Source organism: Poecile atricapillus, chromosome 6 (genome assembly GCF_030490865.1).
Source record: "Poecile atricapillus isolate bPoeAtr1 chromosome 6, bPoeAtr1.hap1, whole genome shotgun sequence".
NCBI lineage: Eukaryota > Metazoa > Chordata > Aves > Passeriformes > Paridae > Poecile > Poecile atricapillus.
In genome coordinates this window covers 20675484-20700149 of record NC_081254.1, presented here as the reverse complement: position 1 = coordinate 20700149, position 24666 = coordinate 20675484, and the positions used below count along the sequence as shown (strand labels likewise).

At 38.7% G+C, this 24666-nt stretch overlaps 1 protein-coding gene across 1 annotated transcript in view; it reads right to left on the bottom strand.

Annotated features, from left to right (window-relative positions):
• Window positions 1–24666, bottom strand: part of WDFY4 (WDFY family member 4) — a 121511-nt gene that overhangs the window by 45527 nt on the left and 51318 nt on the right. Inside the window, exons 35-45 of the mRNA XM_058841908.1 lie at window positions 24100–24257; window positions 23417–23655; window positions 21487–21593; window positions 20332–20523; window positions 19639–19778; window positions 9087–9164; window positions 7940–8143; window positions 7017–7068; window positions 5603–5769; window positions 1317–1465; window positions 28–148 (exon numbers count right to left, since the gene is read on the bottom strand). Coding sequence (XP_058697891.1) covers window positions 28–148; window positions 1317–1465; window positions 5603–5769; window positions 7017–7068; window positions 7940–8143; window positions 9087–9164; window positions 19639–19778; window positions 20332–20523; window positions 21487–21593; window positions 23417–23655; window positions 24100–24257 — 1607 coding nt within the window. The remainder of the gene's footprint in view (window positions 1–27; window positions 149–1316; window positions 1466–5602; window positions 5770–7016; window positions 7069–7939; window positions 8144–9086; window positions 9165–19638; window positions 19779–20331; window positions 20524–21486; window positions 21594–23416; window positions 23656–24099; window positions 24258–24666) is intronic.

Genomic DNA, 24666 nt, shown 5'->3' with positions numbered 1-24666 from the left:
CAAATGACTGAGCATGTTAATTCGTACCTGCAGGAGAAAGCGCATCAGATGAATCTCTTTGATATCGTGATACAAATAACGGGAACATATCTGGTCTCCCACAGCATGATCTTTATGACATAAGTTGAAAATAAATGGATCACTGATTCTGGAGGAGAAATATAAACAAAAGAAATTAATTTGAAATGAAAAAGACCTGGAGAGCCCTCTTGAATATCGAAGTCCTGCACTAAAGAAAAATAACAATACCAAGAGGTATTAAGATCACCAGAGGCATACATAAACTGAAAACAAAGATAAATAAATAAAGCTAAATATAAAAGTCAGATTTTATACTAGTTACCCAAATAAAGAGCATGTGGAGGCTAAGGGTAGGTTTGGAGTTATTTTAGTACATGCAAATAGGCAGACAGCAAGGTTTTGCATACACTGAAGTCTGAGAATCAGCAAGGGAAGAAACTTGTTGAGAGAACCTGAAAGCCCAAGTCAAGGGTAAGCATCATATGGACACACAGCTACTGTAAACAGCAATTACTTGCAATTAATAATTAAGTAATTAATTAATTATTATTTTAGTTGTGTATACGTACTAGAATTGCAGTCAACAGCCTAGCCCACAGAAAATCCCTTAGAAAAACAACCTAAGCTTTTATCAGATCCAATCCAATAGATCCTTAAGTCATTTGATCAGATTGACTGATATTAGACTTAGTAAGATTCGGACGCAGAGCAGACAGGGAGTAAAAATGCTGAGCTACTCACTGTCCCACTGTGCTTTTCACATGAGCACAAAATATGCACAAAGAGCTTGGTCTAACAGACTGATTTTCAATATTGATCACTTTCAATAAATAATGAGTCAAGAGATGATAGCAGTGTGCCAAATATTAATTACGATTCTGTCTTGGAGAAACAAAAAACTTATGAGACAACGAAGCTAAAGGCTCTTGTACTAACTGTTCCATATGAATAAAAGATGTGAGTTACTCAGAACAAAACTTTAACAACACTATAACATAACTGAAAACCAGCAATGTATGTATGACACTGTCCACCACCTCCATCTGTTGAAGATGGCTGCTCTCATGGCACCTCCAAAGCCTGTGAACAAGCACCTACGTTAGTTATGTTAAACAGTATTTTTAACAAATGGAAAGGATGGCAAACTTCTTGCTAAGCTATTCTCCTTGAAATCCCCACAAAATCTGTACAAATTCAAGATATCCATGTGCCAAAACTGAGGGGAGGGAAAGGGAAAGGTGTGGTGTTTTGGGTTTTTTGCCAAACTACCACAAAAGGGAAAGGGAAAGACTCACCTGGACAAGCAGTGACGAGTACAGTAGACTTCCTCCAGAGGGGATAACACAAAGCACTCGCAGATATAAAAGTGCTCTTTGCCAAAGAGCAGCACCCCTTCCAGTGCTGTATGACCCTGCACAATTGCCACGGAGCACTTGAATGTCACCTAGAATCGAAGCAAGCCTAGTAAGGCCACGAGCTGGTAACACAGGAGGACAGAGGCAGCAGGGAGCCAGAGCCAGTGATGCAGAACAGATGTTTGTACCAAAAAACCTGCCATATTGATTGGCAGGTTCACAGGGATGAAGTCACAAAATCACCATACAACTGACAGAAGTCCAGTCAGAATACATGAATCTATCGATCAAATTGTCTTAAAGATTTAGATAAACATTCTAGAATATTTTAAAAAATTTCCCTTGACATCCTAAGACTCAATTTCTTGTTTTCACTTGCAAATAAACTAACTTGGCCCTTAAAATATAGGAATTTCTAAAACACAATTTAGGAACATGGGGAATTTTTCAGCAAAGTATTTTGTTTATCATATATGTCTGTACATAGAAAGTGTTCTTGGGAATTGACCAGTTTTGATAAAGGAAACAAATTCTTCTTTTCTGGAACATTTTCTATGGCTGAGAGATGATGCAGAAAGTAAAAAAAATAATTTAGAAATTGGAAAATGGCGTGGCCTGCAGAAAACTTAAAAGTTCTGATTTTAATTCAAGCAGTAGTTCATTGCAAAGAACTTCCCTTACATTTAGAAGTATGGAGTTACTTATTTTTGTCTGCTCATAACATATTCTATATATACTCAGCTCCAAAAATCTAAGTCCACTGGTTAGTACAGTCAACTGGGAGGATCAAGGTCAACTCAGTGTTGTGCCCATTTTCAACCAGAACTTTCAATCAGTACCTTCTCTGTTCCCAGGAAGGGGGCAGTAGCTAATCATCTATTAGCCCAGCCTCAAAAATATCACTCCCAAAAATCTTAAAACACTAATACCACCTTACATGCTAAGGAAACTACTCACTGTTGAGCTCCTCTGTGAATTAGCACAATTCTGGATTCACAGAATCTAGAAGTGAGTGCAAGATTATGTAAACTTAGTCCATCAGAAGCTGCAAGGATCAGAGGGCTACATACAAAGGGATTATGTAAATACCTCATTTACATAACAGGAGAACTATCCTGGTTCAGAAATCTAATACAATTGTTCTTAAGAGAACAGACTGACAAGTATGAAAAGTATCACAAAATCTGTTTTTCTCTTAAGAGATAAGATCACTGAACTTATCTCTACCGAATTTTGTAAGATTGTATTATTTTATGGGGCATGCAAAATTGATCCAGAAATGGCATTGGTTTTACTAGATCATTTAAAGTCTATATGATAATATGGAGAGTAAGTATGGTTCTCCTTTGCTCTTTGCCTTTGTTCCTCACCTTGCTATTTCAGGAGTCAAATCTACAGCCTTCCTTGCCATCCCAAACTACACATGGTCTAACTAACATCAGCTTCACAAGCTTTTACTCTTTGATGTTAAGATAACACAAATATTAAATTCATAAGTAAATGAAATAAAATCTTGCTTCCACACTTAAATACTTTACTGAAAAGCAATTATTTTACCAACAAACAGGGTGCTGCATTTTGAAACCCCTTAGCGGGCACAGAAGGTTGTTTTCTTCATTCTGGGTTTAAGAGGAAAAAAAAAAAAAAAAGTCCTGGGAGATTTCTGTGGGTAATTTTTCATGAAAATCTCTTCAATCTCTTTCCCCTCTAAATGATTTCTAAGAGGAAGGTAGCATTTTTCCATCACCTCTCCCACAGGAATGCCTGTCTCTGCAGGGATATGCCAACCACAGAACTCTGAACTGGAGTGCCTGCCATTACATGGTTAGAGACATGTATGCTTGCACTGAGAATACTGGGGAATTCTGCTCACATTAGCAAACCACATGGTTTCCTGAAGTAATTAAATAGGAAAAAGATTGCTTCTTCCCAAAAGGAAGGTAACTGAATATTGAAAGATCAGGCAGTTGCATGAAGCAGCTCCATAGACACAAAGGTGAAATGCAGGCTTCTAAGAAATCCACCTCAGCAAACCCAGAGATCATGTGTGTGGGTATAGGAGGCACAAGGATCATGAAAGAGCCCTGTTTATGATCACTACTATGGTATGGCACAAATAAACATTTTGCTATTCTGCCTAAGGCAGAACCAGGGCACGTTAACAGACCTTGTTGAAGGGGAAGAGCATGTACATCTCTTTCACAAACTTTAAACTCTAAGCCTAAGTATTCTGTACCTTCCAAATACAAAAATTCAATAAAGTCAATACCTTTCTTCAATTTTTTTTTTTATTTCTTCAATTTTTTACTATTATCAAATAGATCTGCATTATTTGAAATACAAGAGCCCTTGAGCTGAGTAATTTTTTTTCATTTGGAGAATATGACTTATATTATTGCTGATGAGTAACAAAGATCTGACTGAGTTGTACTGCAGAATCTCCACCAGGACAGTGCTGTACCTGCAAACCTTGTACCTTCAGTCTTGCATTAAAAGATTGAGGAGCTTGAAATTATCATAAATAAAACAAAAACTTTCCTTTTCTGTCAAAACAGATCAAAACCCAGTTCACAGGCTACTAGAATCATTAATCAATGAAGCAAACATGACATAAAATAATTGAATAATTACCTTCTAAGTTATTGCCCAAAGCCCTACATCTTTTGATTGCTCTGTTCATTCATATGTACAAGGGAGCACATTCACTCATACTCACACACGCTGACACACACACACACACACACAATCAATGACTTTTCTGAGCAGTGCAGGAAATAAAATGGCTCCAGTTGCCTGCTTAAAGTGCAAACAGCTCAGAAGGCAGCCACTGACAAGGCAGGACCGCGGTGCACTAAGTGAGCACAGGACAGCTAATGTCACCCCCTGCTGCATTTGTTAATACTTCTGTCAGCTCGGCGAGGCAGTGACTGCTGCTGGAAAAAAACATGCCTGGCATTTCTGATGGCTTCCTGCAGAGTTACATGGAGAAGAGACAGACAGCCTGAAGGCTCAAAATGAGATCAGTGCGTGGAAATCATGCCTCACATTTTCATGCCTGTCTCCTTCTGCTGGGGAGAGGTATGGGGAGGAAGGGGAAAAAGGGGGAGGGGCAGAGGAATGAATTCTGTTACAGAAACCATTGCACCAAGAACTCTGAGACAAAGTCATATTAGAGACCGCAATTGTGACCCCTTAGCCGCTGGCAAAGCATTAAGCAAATCTGATATTGGTAAGAAAATCTGATATCAGGTATTGGGATATTTTAATAAAGCAGCTATTTCTATATCTATGTACTATCACAGCACTCTGATGTCTAAGCTTAAATACTACAAGTATTTAGCTTCCACTATGGGATGCTAACTCCTGGGCCACTGAGGGAATGATGACACTGAAAGAAACAGGTACACTGTGAAAGATCAGGGAATGAGGCCAGGTTGTCAATGTCACTGATGTCTCAATTAAATTGACAACACCAAAGCTACCATCTTCCAAAGAGTCACCCTTATTTACTCCACAACTCATCTCTTCCCTCAGTGTTCCTGAACCTTAAGCCTCCTCCTTATTTTGGGAAGAAACCTTGGTGAAGGGCATTCAGTCCAGTACAAGAGCTAAGAAGGAACAGAAATGTTTTGAATAGATAACACATGATGGAAGCATCAAAGAGGAAGCATGGAAAGTTTCCACGGTCTTAGAGGGAAGAATCTGTCCAGTACTCATGGGGAAACAGACAGACAGACATGTGAAAAGAGAAAGGAAACATTTTCTGGTATTTTTCAGGAAGACATCACTGTAAACATCACTGAACTAGCAACCTATCCAAAACTGGCATACTCTTCCAGAGGTCATAAATAAATTTGATGTAGGCACTGCTCTGAGCTTGAGTAAAGGTTGTAGAACAGCACAGGAATTCTCAGTCTCAGAATTCGCCATATCTTAGGCGAATTCAGACAACAGTGTCTCATACGAAAGTATCTTGCTTGCCATGCCCAAATTTTTTTCTCTTACTTCAAGGAATTAATGTTAATTGCTCTTCAAGAAAAGTTTGTACAGGAGTTCATACAGCTACTGGAAAACTGTATTTCCTCTGAGGAAACAGAGTAATGATGTGTACTGTAGCCTAAATCCACCTGAGCCCAGAACTGAAAGGAACAGATAGGCCTCCATATCAAATTCACTCTCTAATATGCCATGTCCCCCGAGAAAAAATTCTAGTTCATTTTTCCTACCTTTTCACTCTCTGCAAACTCTTGCAATATAATTTGTCTCTCCACACACAGTTCCAAGAAGTCTTCTGAATGGAAACTTTCATGTAGAGCTGGGAAGAATGTTAGCTGGTTACAATCCAGTCCCTTCTGATCCACGTCCCTCTCTGCTCCATTTAACATCAGCTCTCCTACATCAGTATAAAAGAGATTGCAGTTTTAGTGGCAGCCGGATGACACCAAAAGCATTTGCAATTTAGTCTTTCACTCAATCTATTCTACCTTGGGAAATAGATTATTTATCTGCAAAAAACAGGCAAGAGAATTAAAATCTGTGACTGCTGAAGAAGGATGCTTATTTCAGGGAACCGAAGACGGATACATGCAGTCAGTCATAATTCAAACAAAATCCCTAGTATCACAGATTAGGAAATCAGGAAAAAATTTAAATGGTAGTCTTAGGGACATGAACTGAATAGGATCTTCAGAAAACACAAAGACAACCCACTTGTATCTTGCCCAAGCCATGTCCCAAGTTCTGAAAACTCATGAAATGCACGCAGATAGAAAAGACACGATCAGCCTTCTTATTAAGGCAAACTGTAACTGCTTCATGCAGAAACTACAGAGTGCTTCCATCTTATTTGGAATTTAAAACAATGAGCTCCACTCGTGAGTTTGCTAGGCCCTTTCACAGTAAAAAGTATGTAATATTGCCTATTTCCAACAGCACTTTTTCCAAGTTTAAGCAATTGGGAGCTTTCCAGGTGCTCACATGTCACTCTATTGGGAACGGTGAAAGAACGACACAGACTCTCTCATGGAGTCAGAACTGGAGAAGTTTCTTTCCCTGGTTTATTACCTCAGCTCTTTTTTATCGACCGATACGTGAAAAGTACAGAAAACTCTTATTGGTTAGTAAACTAACATACATCACCATCATTGGTCAGCGGGGTACACTACCCTTCGACTTTCTCTTGCAAGAAAACAAGGAACAGACAAACAGCACCTGCAAGGCTGCTTTCTATCTCTGAGGATTGTTTTAATTCCTCCTTATAAATTCCCAGGACACTTTCCCAGGCAAGACTGAGAAAGCTATGCGGCCTGCAATTTCCACAGGCACTGTGCTCTCTATTTCAGAGTTAGCATCCACACCCACAAGTGCCCAAAGCTTACACTTCAAAATAGCTTTTTTGCTTTAGATCTTTCAGGTGGCAACAAGAGAACAGCAAATTCTGAAGACAGTTGATATATCACCTATGAAGTTTCATCAGTTTTGCCACAGATGTTACAGCGACATTTTAGCCCAGAGCACCAACAGTAAGGTTTTCTTTTCGCTGGATTAAATTGTGACCTAGAAATCCATACCCTAATTCCAATTATCTTTGTCTGTTTATGTTCACTGTCTTGATGAAGCAATGTAGTCCTAAAAGGTTACCTGGATTCATTTCAGCAGGGGATGTTGTTTCCTTTCTGTTTCCTAGAAGAACCTGAAAAGAGATCAGGTGTGACTGGAGTGGAACACACAGATAGGTAAGCGTAACTCAGAACCTTGTTGGCAGAGAAAAACACAGATTTAGAACTATGTTGCAAATGAATGCCTTGGAAATTCAAATAAACATCACTGGAAAGGAACCCAAAGGAATAAATGTCATCAATTAAGAACTGTTATCTTTCCAAAGAAGATTGTGCATGAGCACAGTTATATTATAAAAATCATACTATTCAGTATACAGAAAAACTGCCAGAATCCAAGCAGCACAAAAGATGCCTTATATATGGAAACCTTATATTAAAATGCTTCAGCCTTTCATTGATAGGATTTGGTATTTTGATATTAGAGAAACAGACAGTAGTAAATACCCCACATTTACAGGTCAATCTTAGCTTAAACCACCTTATTTCCCCTTTTGGCCATTCACCACTTTTAGTAGCACTAGTAAGCATATGACTAACAGGACAGTGCAGCCTTCTATCTGGACTCTGCTGCATACATTGGGAAGCACTATATCATGGAGATAATACTAGCAGAAAAGTACAGACAGTTTATACTGTCACCTGTCTGGGGAGATTTTGTACAAGAAAAGAGGAAAAAAAAAAATTCTGTTGCTTTTCAATATTTGCAGCCCTTTCTTATCCCCCAAAACCAGACCTCTTCAGTGGGTTCTCTGCACATGGAACACCATATTCAGGAGTCAGGTGATGAGAACCAGAGGAAAGAGATGCACATACTTGTCAAAGGTTGGACTCCATGCTTTGGAAGGGCTTTTCTAACCTCAATGTTTCTCTTATTCTATAAAGTCACCATCAACTGTTACAGACACGGTGCGCCTCCTGCCAAAGCTTTCTAAAGCATTCTACCTCACTCTTCATTCGCATCGTTGCCACTTGGGTGTTCACATGTTGAATCCTCCTCCTCATTCGTGCGGGCCCCTCGTAACAATCAAGAATCCATCGTGGCTCTAATGATCGTGAAGCATCTCTCCATGGGCCCCCTCTGTAGAAAAGTTGCTCCTCAAGTATCATCCAGTCCTTGGCTGCTTTGCTGTAAGCACACTGCTGCATCTGTGGGACAGAATCACTTTGTGTCAACTTTTGGACACTTCCCTCCTCTCAGCCATCAGTGGCACCACCCCAGTGATTCAGAGGGATCTACCCAACCCACCAGATGGGACCACTGCAGAAATAGTGCTGCAGAACAAACACAAGTCCAACTGACCACTGGAAGTGTGCTGCAGGAGATGTTAGTAGTGATAAAATAGTGATAGTCTGACTAGACAACATAGTGACAAATAAAAGACTGTCACAAACTTGAAAACAGCTGCTTTTATTAAATTTCCAACTCAAAAACAGTGAGCCAGGAGAACTGCATCACAGAGGATTTTATTCACTCCATTATTTTTCTGGCAAACATGTGTGACAAATGGCAACAACTGGGTTCACTGAAAACAGTCTGAATGATTCAGTTGTAAGTGTACTATGTTCCCTTTAAGCAAGCAATAAACTTAGTTCTCTCTATTTAGGTTGTGTGCAAGGAGTTAGGAAGCACTAACATATCAGTTTAAAGGAGAGAAGAGGTGAGAATTTCAGAGAGGCAAAATTTTGTTGGTCCCTGATAGCCAAACCTGAAACGGGAACATACCTGTGATGTTTTACTGTCTATAAGCTTGAGATTTATTTAAAAATTTTACTGGCTACTAAAGGAAAAAAAAAAAAAAAAAAGAAAGGTCAAAGTTCTCACTTTCATTTCTGCCATTGGAAGAGTGGAATAATTAATTTTAAAAAAGTAAAAAAAATGGCCCTGAAAATGAAGTGGGGAGTGTGATTGCTGGGTGATGCAGTATCACACTTCAGCAGTAATGTCAGGAGAGAAGTGTTAACTCATCAACTCTCAGCAATTCTTTAGGCACAATATTCATCTCACTTCTACAATTCTCAGTTTCTCAGGGTAGTCCAAGAGTAACCTTTCAACAACAGAAAGCTGTTGCCCAATATTCCTGTCCTTTACCTGGACATGGTCCTTGTACAGAGAAGCGTACAGCTCCTGCCCAACTCTTCGGTACCGTTCCATACATGACACAAATCCCTAGAAGAAACATCAGAACACATTATGCCACGGTGCTGCAGATGTAAATCCTGTGAGGGGCAGAAGCAGGCATTAGTTGCTCTTTTACAAGAACAGTTAAGGAATATGGCCTGTGTCTGCAAGTTTGATGGCTCTGCAGACAGAGTACAAATGCCTGAGAGCATCTCAATCTCCTGAGAGCAAGTTGCACACTTACACCAGGAATATAAACATAGACATTATCTTAACAAGGGTCATTAGCGGAACTACTCAGAACTTTCTCAGAAAGAGACAGAAAACACCAAATAAAATTTAAGGCTATTCTTTTTGCAGCTGAATTAGTACTGCAAATAGCATAAATGACAATCATTTGTTGTAGAGACCCCAACTGAGGTAGGGATCTATAGTGAGATTATACAGGAGATGTGAGTGCCCCCAGTGCCATATGAAGAGTGTCACATCCAACTGAACTTCCCTGACAAATGTGAGGTTGTTGTGAGTCACAGCAAGAGGATTGGAATTCCCAGCCTCGTACTACCTAAAGCCATGGATCAGGTTGGTAACTTTTAAATGCAGGGACTCTGTGCTACACTGGCAGTGATCTCTCACAGCAAACTGTCTGGCTGTTGCTTGCACTGGGCTCTAATTAAGTTAACATACAAGGTCTGGGTGTTGTGCTGATTACTGCTGGCTGCCAGCCAGGTCTGTAACCCTGCCGCGAAGTCACATTTATTGGTGTTTCCCTGCAGGAAGCTCCTGTTTTACACTGATGAACATCATTATATTTTTGTTTGTTTAAAGCATCATTAAACCTGTAATCACAGTTGTGGCCTCACAAAACTATTCCATAATTCATATAAAACTCCCATAAAAGCTGACCTAGAAAGCAACAGCATCTCTGTGCTCTTAAACCAGTCCTGAAAAGCTGAGAAAAGGAGAAAAGCTGAGATCCTGGCTCTATGTGGACTTGGGGCAAAACCATTCAGAGTAGAAAATCAATTCCTCCATTTTAGATATTCACAGACTATTCAAGCCAAGTCAGTGCAGCTGTTTCAAAGTTGCTCAGAGTCTGTATTTCATTCCTGGTCATCAGTGAGACCCCTAAGGTCAAAGTCCACATCACAAAGATTCTCACTGACCCAGTTCCTAGCCCTTGAAACATATGAAGGGTCCTAAGAAGGAAAACTTCTGCTAGCCACATCTGGTCATCTGAAGACTAACCACTTTGGCTTCCAAATGAGCTATAGTTAGCCAGCTTCAACCAGATGAACATATCCCTATTGATCTCACAGGAAAACCATCTGGTTGTAAAGTGCAATGAACAGTTAACAAAACTGGAGATGACTGTGATCGGCAAAAAAAAATTTAAAAAAGCCACAAATGCTAAACAAACACACAAAAACAAAACCTGAAAAAGATAACCAATAAACATGGAGAATACAGACCAGACTATTATTTACTAAGTGTTCAGTCAAAACAATTATACTGTAATGCCTAGTGAGTAACTAAAAAATTTATTCAAACAAGTTTCTAACAAATTAACAGATTCCATTAAAAATTGTAGGTGCTTATCCTTTAAAAGAGCAACTCTTTGTGGAGCAGAATAAACACAGCAGTGCCACAATAAAATCTATCTTAAGAACATAGCAGCTTTGATAATTGTTAATGTAGTGTAACTTAAGGTTTGAGTTTCATATGCAGAAAAGCAGGTGTAAATGTAACAACTGTAACGCAAATTTTTGGGAAGAGCATACTAAAGGGCCTTATTTATCAATCCTTTCCTAAAAATATGAGTAGGAAACCATGCTTCAAGTCTTTTTTATATAGATTTCTCTACTTTTCAGCCTTAGGCAATCACATTGTAAGTAAAATCAGATCATTTTGTTGCCACATATTCCCCAGCCAATATTTAGAGCTTGAAAAGGTGATAGAATTCACAAGTTATTTTCCTATTAAAAAACCAAAACAAATCACAGACTCAAAAACTATTTCTTTTCTTGCTGCATGGAGTCCTCAAATAGGAGTGAAAATGATTAGCAGTGAGGAAACTCAGGGTGTGAATTTTCTGTAATTTCTTTCAAGGAAAACAATTGAGAGGCTCTTTTTAATGAGAAACAGTTGAAAAGAAAAAAAGATTGAGTTGTGACTTATAAGTTAACAAAACTCTACTGAGCTTTGGAATGCTTTATGTCTGATTTTATTTTATTTTTTTTAATATATATAGATCACTTAACACTCCTGCACCTCATAAATATTCAGGCTTGCCACAATATACTCATATTGCATGAAACAGACACCACACATAGCACAGTTCTTTCCTAAAGAAACATTATGTCATTGGGACTCTGCACTTGGAGGCTTTCTTGGTATGTGTTGTGTTACAGAATACACATAAACACAAAAGTATGTGCCGAAACTCTTAATAAATGAAAATAAACATCAAGACTAATTAATTTTGGACTTGTAAGAGACACAAGGATAGCCCAAATGTTTGAATCCCTCGCTGTGCCAAGTGAATTATGCCATGGATGATATTCACACGTACTTGTTTTGAAGCATGTGTTTTCAGTCATCTGTTGGTAAGGGCTAGAACTAGTGATTTTAGTCTACTACTTTAGCTCTTCTGAGTAAAATAAATACTGTAAGTACATAAACATATATAGTAAGAGCATTAATGGAGGATCACAGCTATAACCCTTGTGCAGTATTTTTGACCAGTACATCTTAGAGATCTTTATGAAAGAAAGCAAAGTCTTTAGTTTACAGATGGGGAAACTGAGTTTCTGGAACATCACAGAATCCAAGAATGGTTTGGGTTGGATAAGACCTTAATGATTACCCAGTTCCAACCCCCTGCCATAGGCAGGAATATCTTCCACTAGACCAGGATACTCAGAGCCCCATCCAGACTGGTCTTGAACAGCTCCAGGGATGGAGAGTCCACAACCTCCTGTCATTAGGACATGGCTGCAGGGAAAGGACGTATGATGGGGAAAACCCAACCTGAATTAATTTGAAACAGCCTAATAAGGCCACAAAGAAGATGCATATGGTGAGAACATGCAGTAGTGGCAGGGGGAACCCTTTTGATGAACCAGTTTGGAAGTCTCTTCTACATTTATATTCCCAGTGGTAGAGAGTACTCTAACATAGCTGATGTACCAGATATTAGATCTCATATCCCAGGAAGAGTTCATGTACTTAATTCCTCTGACTTGGGCTTTCACACTTCTACAAGGAAGGTTTTTTTAACCTAATTATGACTATTCAAGCAATCACTAGATTTTCAGAAAGTATTTCATGGGCATAAAAGACCAGAACAGCATGTAGTGAGCTCTTAAGGATGCCAGAACCTACATGTGAATAGCATATGTGACAGTAGCAAAGAGCTTGTGTATGGCAGAAACAGATCTGATGACTCTGATTCAAGAAATCTTCCCTATGTTTAGGGAAGTGCTTAGGCATGCATTTCACAACTTTTATGTAGAGGTTATCTGCTAGTGAAGGGGGCAGCCTTGCCTTTAAACCAAGCAGTAAAGATATCAACTCACAGATAATATATATGCAGCACTTGAACTTAAAAAGTGACAATTAAAAATAAGTAAAATCTCTATGGATCATAACTCTGAAAGAAGAAAATAGGAAATTAGCATCATTAGAATGAGAAAAAAATTACATTATACCAATGTGATAAACTTCACATCTTGAATCAAACAAAGGAGAAAAGGAGATTAAAGAGAACACTACGGAAATGCCATTTTATAAAGAGCAAATTGATTCATTTTTTTTAGTATGTATTTCCCAGCAGCTCAACATTAAATGGCATCCACTTGTGGTGCAGCATTGCCCTTCCCCACAGCCCCATATGCCACCTCGGTCTGCAGGACTGCATGTACTAATCAGTGTGGATGAGGATGTGACCTAGTCAAGAAGGAGAGAGTTTCTCACAAAATCAAATTATCTTTTCAGACATCATCTAGAGCCAATAATTTTTTCATAGCACATTCCTGAACCGCTATGACTTACACAGGCACAGAGCCAGATTGTCAGTAAAGTTTTGAGCCTAAACTCTTCGGAGATATGAAAACTATCTTTTTTGTATTCATGACAGTTCTCATGCTCCTTTTTCCACACATCTACCCAGAATGTGCCATTAAAGCTCAATACTTCTGGTCCTTTCTTGCTAAATCAATCAATCAATCAATCAATCCATTCCTTATCATACTTGCTACAGAAGACACAATTACAGCTACCATCGCAGCTTTACAGAGAAGCATCTGAGTGCTACAGTAAACTACTAGATCTGGATGAAGTCTCCAATACACCAGCCCTGTTCTATTCAGTCAAAGTGTGTAACATCTCCCAATCTGCTCCTGCTATTAAATCTGACACAGTGACCAGGTACACTGCTACCCTGTGCAAACAATAAGCCACCCATCTTGAGAGCAGATTACTTTTCAAGTAAGTGACTATGCACTAGGCAGCAAGTACCTTCATTTCATAAGAGGAAAAATCGTTCCATTACTCCACAGGTAACAATCATCAAGCTAAGGAAGACAGTGTTTTCCTAAGCAGATTGAAGAGCTGTTTATTCTGGTCTTTCACATACACTCTCCACACTGATGGTTGTTTGCAGGCTCTTTTGAATCACGAAATTGTTATTGTCGTGTTGATTTTATTGTTGCTTTGCCAAAATTCATTTAGCTTTTCAACAGACTGAGTTCCAGCAGTTAAGTGTTGCATGGAAGCTTCGTGTCTCAGCCCACTAGGAGGCTAATGCAGTGTGCCAACTGCTCCTAAGGATCATGGATGGATTCCTGGCATTGCCAGTTGGTTGGGGAATAGCAGACCTAATGAGAAAATCCTCCATATTTCAGTGCATCATAAATGTACCCACACACAGGGGTGGGTTTCAAAGGGTAAACCTAAAGTGTGGTGTGTACATGTGATGAGATTTCCACACTGCATTTATCAGCTAAGCCCAAGCAGTACAGAAGCCAGTCTACTCCTATAGCAAGCATATGTCCGTACGTGTGCATGCAGACACACAGCCCTTCAACAGATGATCCTACTGAACAGATTATTTCCTGGGAGAACAGATAACTTGCCTCCTAATAGCAAAAAAGCACAATGAGAGTCAAGGCATGTCCTTTAATCCTCTCTCTGAGAATGGCTTCTGTGACTTTGGGATAATTCATTCAACCTCTTGAGGACTCAGTGTCCATCATGTTACTGCAGAAGCATTAGGTTTTACTCTGAAGTGAAAGGTGAAGGCCAGACTTTGGCATTATGGGGAATAGCAGGGGAGTCTTTTCTTGCCTTCACTTGTTCCTGCTCACTGTTTTCCTGTTTCTATTTAAAATGTGGAAGTCCTAGAGGTGTACATAACTTAGGGTTTTGTTACACACTATTATCTAAATGCATTTGTCCAAGAACTTCATGCACTGGCATTTTCTGATTACATTTGAATCATAGCTTTTATTTAAGAAAAAATTGCCCTTCTAGTCCTGTAGCTGATGAAAGAAATCTGTAAACACCAGTATATGCTTAGAGGTCAGAGTACAGAAAAAGAGAAACATCTCTCTCCTGACCTAAAAAGATAAGTTTTCCTAAAATTACTTAAATTTAAGGGTGAGAAAACTACTTCTGGAGTTTTTTAGTGCATGTAGTTCAAGGTGCTCTGCAGCAGAAAGCATAATTAGAACACAAATAGACACAAGCAAACTGTAATTTGGCTAGAAAAGATGAGAGCAAAAAGAAATGAACGGTCACAGTCAGCAACCTATGCCCTCACTTAGAAGAAACATTTAAGTCAATCTTGCAGAGATTCCTAGGACCTCTCTTGACTTTCTGCTCTTTATTTTTCATTTTAAATTGACACTTCAGTCTTCTGAATTCAAACCATTTCTTTCTGAAATTATTACAAATAAAATGTTGAATTAAAAAATTGGAAGAAAACAGACATATTTGAAACAAGAAATATGAAAAATTATTTGCGTATGTATTCAACAAAGAAAAGAATAATCTGTTTCAGTGGCTTTCAGGGGTTTTCATGTTTCTAGGGTTTTTATGCAATTAAATAAAACTCCTTTTTCATCCATGTTAACACCACTCAACTCATTCGGCATCAGTTCTGTTGTGTGACAATAAAACTCTGCAACCAGCAGCTCTTGAAAGATGAGAGGTCAGTGTCAACAGCTTTGAACATTAAATTCCACTCACTAAAATCCTATATCCAAGCTTAAGCCTGATCCAGACACAATCTCTAGCTTGAAAGGCAAAAGTATATTTTAAAACAATATGCAGGAGAAATAACAGGTAACATTTTCATACAATGTGTGACTTCACTTCCACAGGAGACCACTGAGTTTAAAAACACAGGAAAATTCCCTCTGAAGAGCCACCCACAAAAAACTTCTAAGTGATATCTTCTGTGTTTCAGGTTTTAAGACGAAACTGATCTTAATCAAGAGTGTAACAATTCTGCTAGGGCAGGTTTTCTCCTGTGCTATCACACAGCATTGCCTGTAGCAGACTCTAATGAATTTTTAGGGGACAGGCAGAGGGGCCTGTGAATCTGAGTCAGCCTAAGGGCTTGTATTCATCCTATTTATATTCCAGTTCTCAGCTAAACACTTATCTTCAGTGAATGCTGAAATGATTCCCACATGTTTCAGAAAGTTCAGTGATTTGTATCACATAATATGAAATAGCTCTATATTTTATGCTTTCATGCAATTCTTATCTAACACTGACCTGTTGAATTATTTCTTTATGATCTAGTAAACAATCTGAAAATGATAAATGAGCAGTGTGTCAGATATGCATGTAAGAGGACATGAAAATTTCTTTGTTCAAAGTTCAAGAAACTTTTTTTCAGCTTGCTACAGCACTCTGTAATTTAGCTTTGAGCCAGTTATTAAACAAGACAATAATATTATAATGGAAATTGTTTAATATACATCATTAATAGTAAAATGCCTGCTTTCATTGAAGTAAAAAAATGTGTGCTATGAGCAGATTTGAAATGAATATTTGATTCCAAAGTTCCCTTGTGCATTTAATGACATGCTAATTTACATTTTAATTACTTCCTAAGAAATCAAAGCATTTGTTGACAGAAGAACATAATGTCAACTTCACGGTGCACTGTTGGTGGATAGTTAATGAACTTAATTAGATAATTAGTGATGTTAATTATCCTTCTATTATGAAGATAAACATGTTACACAAATGATGCTCTTTTCAAAGAAATATCATTAAATGTTTGCTTGTTTTAACTCAGTTAACTTGAAAAGCTGATAAAAGACCAACTGAGTGACTGGTAAGGAAAAGATTTAAGTAACATTTCTGGCTTTGCAATTACAAATTAGGAGGTCTCAACCTCTTAATTCTGAAGAATGGGATTAAAAAGGGGATTAAAAAGACCTTTTCTGTTTCAAGTTATGTGGGCCTTGAGCATAGAGGAATGCAGTTAATCAACAAAAACAGTAGAGGACAGGCATGATCAGGCATCCTGTAAAACTGAGAAGGCTCTGCATTTCTGTAAAGATAACAGCTAGATCTACAGTTCTGAGGCAGTGTGTCTTACAGGCATTAGAAGTATGGTGCTTGTAAACTTGCTCAGAAACTCATCCTAAAGAGCCTCAGGAAAGGGCGTGGAGAAGCTCTGATTTACAGTTGACTGAAATACAATTGCTACATTGATCCTTTGCTGCTTTTGTAGCTTTTTTATGATATCAAAAACAGTCACAGTCATTGTTAATGTAAAAATTAAATACCTATACTAGAGTTTCACAGCAAAACTGGGCAGGAGGGGGAAAGGCGGAGAAATAGTAAGATATCAAAAGGCTCACTTTGAAACAGGAAAGTCAGTGATTTGAAATCTTTGGCACTGTGTTCAGTCTTAGACCTTCCTGCTGGCAAATTTACCCAAGTCTGTCACCTGTAAGCATCAAAAAATCCAACTTTGTACAGTGCTCCTCATGCTCCTGCATGACTACTCAGATTTCCAAGAAAATACAATTACCAGAGCAGATCACTGCCGTTCTGCTACCAGAAATGTAATTACACTTTCTTTTCTAAATGATCATGCCTCCCAGACAAAGCCACAAGCCAAGCATGAGACAGCACAGTGTATTCAGAAATGTGCAGAAAACACAGCTGCATTTGATGGCTAATTCTCATACTTGCCACCAAATAGCAGGAAATTGGTTTTGCTGAGGATGGAGAACATGAGCAAAAGTACAACGGAAACATGGGGTCTGATCCTTTGCTGGAGTGAATAGTTTGAATTTTGCTGTTTTTTCCAGATTGAGTATTGGGTCTCAAAAGCACTCTTCCCATCTTGTAAAAAATTACAAGGAAAAATTTAAGAAGAGTATTTTGCTGCTTGGTTTTAGTTTGTTTTAGTCTGCAGCAAATACTACCACCCCTTCAATGTCTGTTTATTTTTCATTTGATAAAGGAATCCAGTTAATAACCCTGTAAACAACCAGTTTCTTCTTTCTGCTGGGCACACACCTCTGAAATCTTGGGTGAATTTCTGCACTTCTCTTTGCTCCATTAGGAGCAAATATTTTTATTTTGCTATGGGATTTAAATTCTTTGTTCCTCACTCTGTAGTTCATACTGTTATTTTTCCTTTAATCTCCATGTTTCGACCTGGTGCCTACTGCTGTAGCACATAAGTCCATAATTGGCAGTATTGAACACAGAAGTCACCTGACACAGAAAATGATACAAAAGTTACATTACAGTACTTTTTAAAGTGATTACCAAAGTTGTCAAAAATACAAGTTAAAAATACAAATACCATTTACTTTTAATGTAACTTTTAAAATGGAAGTGTATGAAGGAAGAGGGCTGTTGAAAGGCAGCTCAACATTTTCTTCCTCTTAGATTTCACCTCTCTAAAAAGTGCATCAAACTCTGAAAGACAGACAGACTGGAGGGAGAAAGGAGAAGAACATTTGGAACTGTAGTTTTATATCTCATTGAGAAGAACAATTTATCAGAGCTATGCAGCTGTCAGTATTTGACATGATAAGGAATAACACCAAGTGACTAATGTTTCTTCCAAACCCAGCTCCTTTAATTACAAGCAGCTTCCTTGCAGAAGAGAGACAGAAGATACAGAAACACCAATTTCATGCACTTGTGCCTGAATAATGTCTCCGTGCTGCCTTTTCCAGATGGCAACCTTTTCACTGGAGGAACTAATGATGTAGGCATATTTAGGGAAAAACCAATAACAGAGTCTTTAACCTTCAACAGCAAAAAGCATGTTGTACAAAATGTTCCTTGGGATACATTTACAAATATCAATTACATTGCTCACTGAGGTGTAATCAGCTGTAATAATCAAAATTAATTTTAAAAAATAATTAAACAGACCCCAGGGCAAATAGTCAACACTATTGTAGTATGACATCACAGTATACACATGTACCTGGGAAGAGCTTGTTCACTCTGTAAGCAGCAAAGTGATTTTAAGGAGAAGGATTCCGTGGCATGCTGAAAAAACCTTGCAGCTCAGTTTCAGACACATTAGCTCGGTGTCACAGTCTTAATGATAAACACACCTGGAAGTGAACCAGGCATCACCAAGCATAAAGCTGCAATCTCCTATAGCTTGAGCAAGAGGGTTAAGGCTCATAACAGATTCATTGTCCCAGGAAGAAAAAAAAGACCTTATTATGTTAAACACCACAGTAACACAAGCTTGGTTTAAAGCTCTGAATATTCTGTCAGTGCACTTCTGCCCTATATCTAGTTACTCTACCACTCTACCACTAGTACACTTGAGAGGTAACATCTATCTAGTGCTTTTTATGTATATTTTTGACGATGCTGAGCAAAACCATGGAAATGGACCCTTCTTTCAGCAAAGGAGGAGCTTACACTTGGAAAAGATAATTCACATCTTCATTGCTGACAGTAGGAATTATGCATACCCTCCAAACCCATCCCTGGATTATATACCAAGACTTGTTTCCATATCTCTAGAGGCTAAATTAAAATTTAGACCTCTAATACTTCATATTGAGTAGAAAATGTAAGGATAGTACTATGATAACACCTGAGCCTTTCTACTAATTCAGAGCCTGAAGGACAAGGTTTACACAGGTGATGCAAGTCAGCAGCAAAGCTGGCATCTCCTCACCTTGCTCCACCCCAAGCAGAGGTCTGTAATAACAAACAAATCTGGGCTGCTTATGTTTTTCAAGTGCCATAATTAGGCCCTATGCAGCAAGAATGCATTATTAGACTATATGAACAGGCTGCCAAAAGAAGTTCTTCACGTCACTATTTCTTTGTGATTATTTCTAGCAGCCTAGAAAAGGAACCTCAATTGCAATAGCTGTCTAGTTTACAATGGCACATGTCAACCAACAGGCACACTCAGAAGCCTCCCAAATCCAGCAAAACTCTCCAGAGCTATATAAAAGGCAGACCAGTGACAGACCCAGAAAAGACAAAGAGCAAAATTTACCTCTGATTTGCAAGGCATTTCCTTTGTGTTTCGGCCAGGTATGAACCTAATAGCTGAAGAGAGGCTTTCACTCCAGGAATTGTGCTTGCTCTGGGACAGGCTTGGCCCTGCTTTATTCTGGAGAAGCTTCTTTTCAGATACTGCAAGGGAAAACAGACAAAAATGCTTTTAAGACTTGAAGTTGAGCCTGTCAGAAAACAGAGGGGTTCTATCCCCATTACACAAGACAAAAAACATGGTAGTGTGTCACTTCAGATGAATACTTTTCTATTTTTAGGAGAATTGCTTTAACTCTTACTTCTCAAGCTTTTATTTAAAAGCCTCACAGAGGTCTGCCATAGATGAGTTTCATTACACAGAATTGAATTTTGAAGGACTGCAACACTACACATATTGCAATGCCCTTCTTTCAACCATATCCTCTCTTTTACATCTTCCTATGGGTTACAATCATCTCAGGAGATTTCTCTTTCTTGCAGTACAACATAAGCCCTGTGACACCACCAGGTGATTACAGAAAGGCTGGATTATGGCACAAAAAGCAATCACAGCCCTAAATGAGAGAAATTGAGAATCTGCTTTCTCAGCAAATGAGGAAAGGCATAACCAAGGAACAGCAGCTTTCCACCAGACACCCCATTTACCACAATGTTTTTGCTTACTACAATATGTGTTCCATAAAAGAACAGAGACCTAGCAAGTGCTGCCAAGCTTTTGTCATAATTTCTTCCCATAAAGGAGTGATCTCTGTTATCTTCATGTCCCTTTCTTTGTCATTTCCTTTTACAGAAAGATCCATCTTGTAAGTGTCCTCCAGAGCCTGCCGCCTCTGAGAAATGAGCTGCTTCCAGATGATTTCTATCATTCTGAGGATTTCCTGGTGGACTAGGAAATAAAAGTAACACCAAAAAAATAATTATTCTTTTATGTTTTCAAGTCAAGCAACAAGTAAAGCAAAAACATCTCGTTTGGAAAAGCACTGGTAATTGCCAGAGTCAGTGGAGTTGTTTCTTTTTGTCCACAGCCCCTAGAGGTTCTAAGATAGACTAGTTAATCTAATACAGAAAACAGGACATTTCTTTTATGAATTTCAAGTCCTTGAAAGAAACATGTAGGAGTGACTGGTTTTAACTGGTTTCTGATTTGGAAAACCATTTAATCAGAATTTTGATGATCTTATTATCACACGTAGAATGCTAAAGCATATAAAGAACATTTCTTTATATTGCCAAACATCACTGGAGATGGAGGGGCAAAGGTAACCAAGCTGTGAAACAATCTGATACAGCAGGAGAATACTGTACAAGGAAGTGCTGAGTTCTTTTGCTCTATTTCCCTGAAAACCAGACTGATTAGTTGTATCTTAACCAAGCCAATATATATTAAAATATAAAAATTTAAAAAAAACAACACTGCTGTGCTGCAGGGTTCAGCTGACCACAGAGAATCCAACCCAATTTTTTTTTCTGTTTTTCTGAAATGCTCAAATACTTCTTTCTGCATATAACAGACAAATCCTGTATGGACCTTGAAAAAATGAAAAAAAAAAAAAAAAGCGCTAAAAATATTTATATGTATCTGGCTCCTTATACTGGCCATAACAGGGAGGAGAGATTTCCAAACTCATACCCACTACTCCTGAGGATGCTGGGTGTGACTTTTGAATAAAAAGGCTGGATGCAAACACAAGTAATTTTTTTAGCACAACTTTCCTTTCTCTGTGCTGTGCCTGCAGTGCCTGTACACCAAAGAGGAAATAAGTGGCACTTGCACAAGCTGCTCTGATAACAGCTTAAGACAGGTATTTTGCTTCTCTCTAAGCCACAGGCAACATGTGCCATAAATTACCATCATCTGGAGTAGGCACCACCTTCTCCTCTTCACTGGGTGCAAGGAAAATCTGGTGATAAGAAGCCAGCTTTGGTTTTGCATCCAACCCAAAACCTTCCGAACAGCTGTGACAAAGGGAAAAAAAAAAAAAAGAAGGGCAGGTGAGGAGACCAGACTTAGAACAAACTGAGGACAGTGAAAGAGCTACAGGCATTTCTGCACATCCAGTTCTACTTCATTCATTTAGTAGATGAGTATTTTCATGTTTGAGAGCTTATACCAGTCATGTAATACCATGGAATTTTTAGAAAGTGAGAACTGAACAACTGGCAGTCTGGTTTTCAAAGTCAGGGAACAGTCATTCATGACCCTGTAGATCACTCTCCTGTATGTGCCTTATCCCTGCACTTTACTGCACTTGTAACTACTATTCACCCCAATTAGGTAGAACACAGGGCTGTCCTGATGTATCCAGTCTGCATCCAGTCTTCCTGCACCTCCCCTGGGCATCTTGTACTTTGTCTCTTTACTCTGAATTCCTTTGCTAGAGGTATCTGCCACCATGTGGAAATCAGTGTCTTGCTGTACCCTACACTTGACTGCTTAGTCCAAGTTTTTTGAATCAATGATGATTCATTCTCTTTCTAAAGCGCTCAGCACAAAAATCTATAATCTTAGCACCATGGGTACAATTAGCATGTAGATGTGATTATTGAGAACATCACCATGGCCAAGATGACTTCTGCTTTGGGACTGGAGGCTGTGCCACAATCTGCCAGTCAGGTGGTAAAAGGCACTAGGAACTTCAGTATAGCAGTAATACTTAAAAAAAAAAATGAAACAGGCTTGCATAAGGTATCTAGGCAATCTAGACTTTGTCACAGAACTGCTGTCAATAATAGGATATATAGCTACTAGTAACACACTAGGTTCTTTAAATTCTGAACAGGCCCTACTTGGGGGGCCTGGGAGATTCAAGTCTGGGAGAATCAAGTCTTTGGGTATGCAAAGCTGACACTGTTATTTCTGATTTTCTTTAAAATACCACAGTCTTTATTCCCTGGATTTACGATGTTTAGCTTTTGGAAAACATAAATCCTTCCGTACCTTAGTTTCCAAAACAAAGTTTTTGCTCTTACTCCATAAAAGCAATCCTTGCCCCATCTCAACAAGGTTGGCCTGGAAATTATTATCTGACTGGAATAAGAACATCCAGAAAAGATCTCAGGAAGCACAGCTCATTTCTGGTATTAATGGCTTGAATTCAGACCATCAAAGCAGTACAGAAGGTTATCATTGAAACAAGAAACATTAAAGTGAAAAATGCACTTGCCAATATTTGCTTTTTTTTCACAAAACTAAACTTCCAAGGTAAGTGCCCAGCTTACATTGGCACAAGTACATCTGTTCTATCAACATCTGTAAGAATACCAGACAATGGGTATGGATATTCTAGCCCTACCCAATGGCAAAGGGCAAAATTCCCCACATCAAACCAACTAAAAATGTTGCAACTCAAATCCAACTAACAATAACACAAAAGATCCCAAGATCCATTCACACTTCTATAAGTTTTAAGTGTACCCACACACAAATGACTGCTGGATCAGAAAAAAAACATCTCACTAAATTATCCCATGCAGATGTCTTGGAGAACAGGAACCTACATGATTGTGGAGTGAGCCCACATCCCAGGAAGATTTCCAGATGTTCATTTTCCTGATGGGCTTGTGAGCCAGCTCCAATGAAATCAGTTCAAGTTTGTTAACTGCTGTTCCTGCTCTGAAGTGAGCAGGCTGCTGGAAATGCTGGCTCCAGCTCAATCTCAGCTTCTGGTGATTCCCCAGGCTGAATATTGCCTAATTTATGTGACATCTCCCCCTCTGCACCCACCTCCATAGGTACAGCACAGAGATATAAAGAACCATAATAAGATGAACATTTGTACCTGCCTGAGTTCAGTTGGCAAAGGCAGTACATCAGGCAGATGACAAAATTACTATTTGAGTTGTAAGTTGCAAAAATAATGTCCCACTGCTCTTGCAGAACAATGAGAGTATTCAGGACATTAAACTGTTCCGGCAGTGATTGTTGTGGTCTGGATAAGCAGTATAGGATGGCTCTGTTTAAGCAGCTGTACAGGGCACTGAGGAAAACTTCCTTTTGAGAAACAGAGCTTTCTAAGACCTGTGAAAACACAAAACAGGAGAATACTTGGCTTGCTCAAAGAACTTTCTCCCCAAGGATCCACTCCTCCCACTTCATTTAAGCTGTTAGAAATTTATTTCAGCAAAATTCCCCTGAACTACCTGTTACATAAAAATTATATTTTTATGTAGTTCTGCTTAAGTCCCCAGAACTGTGGAAGAGATTAATTTATCCCAGTTCAGCAATCTGTACACAGCCGACAGTGTCACAAAAGAGTTAGCTATCCTTTCTTTATGCTGCATCATCTATCTCTAATTACAATTTACAGCTGTTATGTTCTCATGCAAAAAAAACAGGAATAACAACAATTACCAAATGGATTACAGCCATCTTCTTCAGAATTGCAGTATCACGACCTCAGTGTAAAAAACCAGCATGTTACAGCATGTTCATAAAAGTTGGGGAGGAAAAAAGGTGACTCACCCACATAATCTGTTTGGCAATGAAAATCAGGATTTGCTTGGGGTCAGCAGCAAACATTCTGCTGTTCAGCTTCTCAACCAGCTTCTGAACAAAATAAGTATTATTCATCATGGATGGGGGTGCAGCTGATTCTGAAGTACCATGAGGATCACTGCTCCCTGGAGAGGATATAAAAAGATTGATTTTTCCAAAACAAGAGGAAACTAAGAACAAGTGAAATGTGAGATTACCACATCTGAGAAGGAACAGTCTGATGCCACAACATCTCAGAGCTGGGACAGGTCTAAGAAAGGTACAGCAGAAACAACTTACTCAGACTGGAAATGACAGCTCCATCTTAAGGATTGAACCAATCTCACTAAATTCTGTAATGAAGAACTGGTTTAACAACTCAGAAAGGAGAACAGAAACAACTAAGTTAATGGTGCTGTTTCCAGAAGCATTCAAGAATACACTTAGGTTTCTTTCTGCATGCTCCCTTTTTAATATTCAGAATCTCGTCCAAAAAAAAAAAAAGGAAGAGGCTCTCCAGAAAAAAATTATAAAATTATAATAATTTTTGCAAAC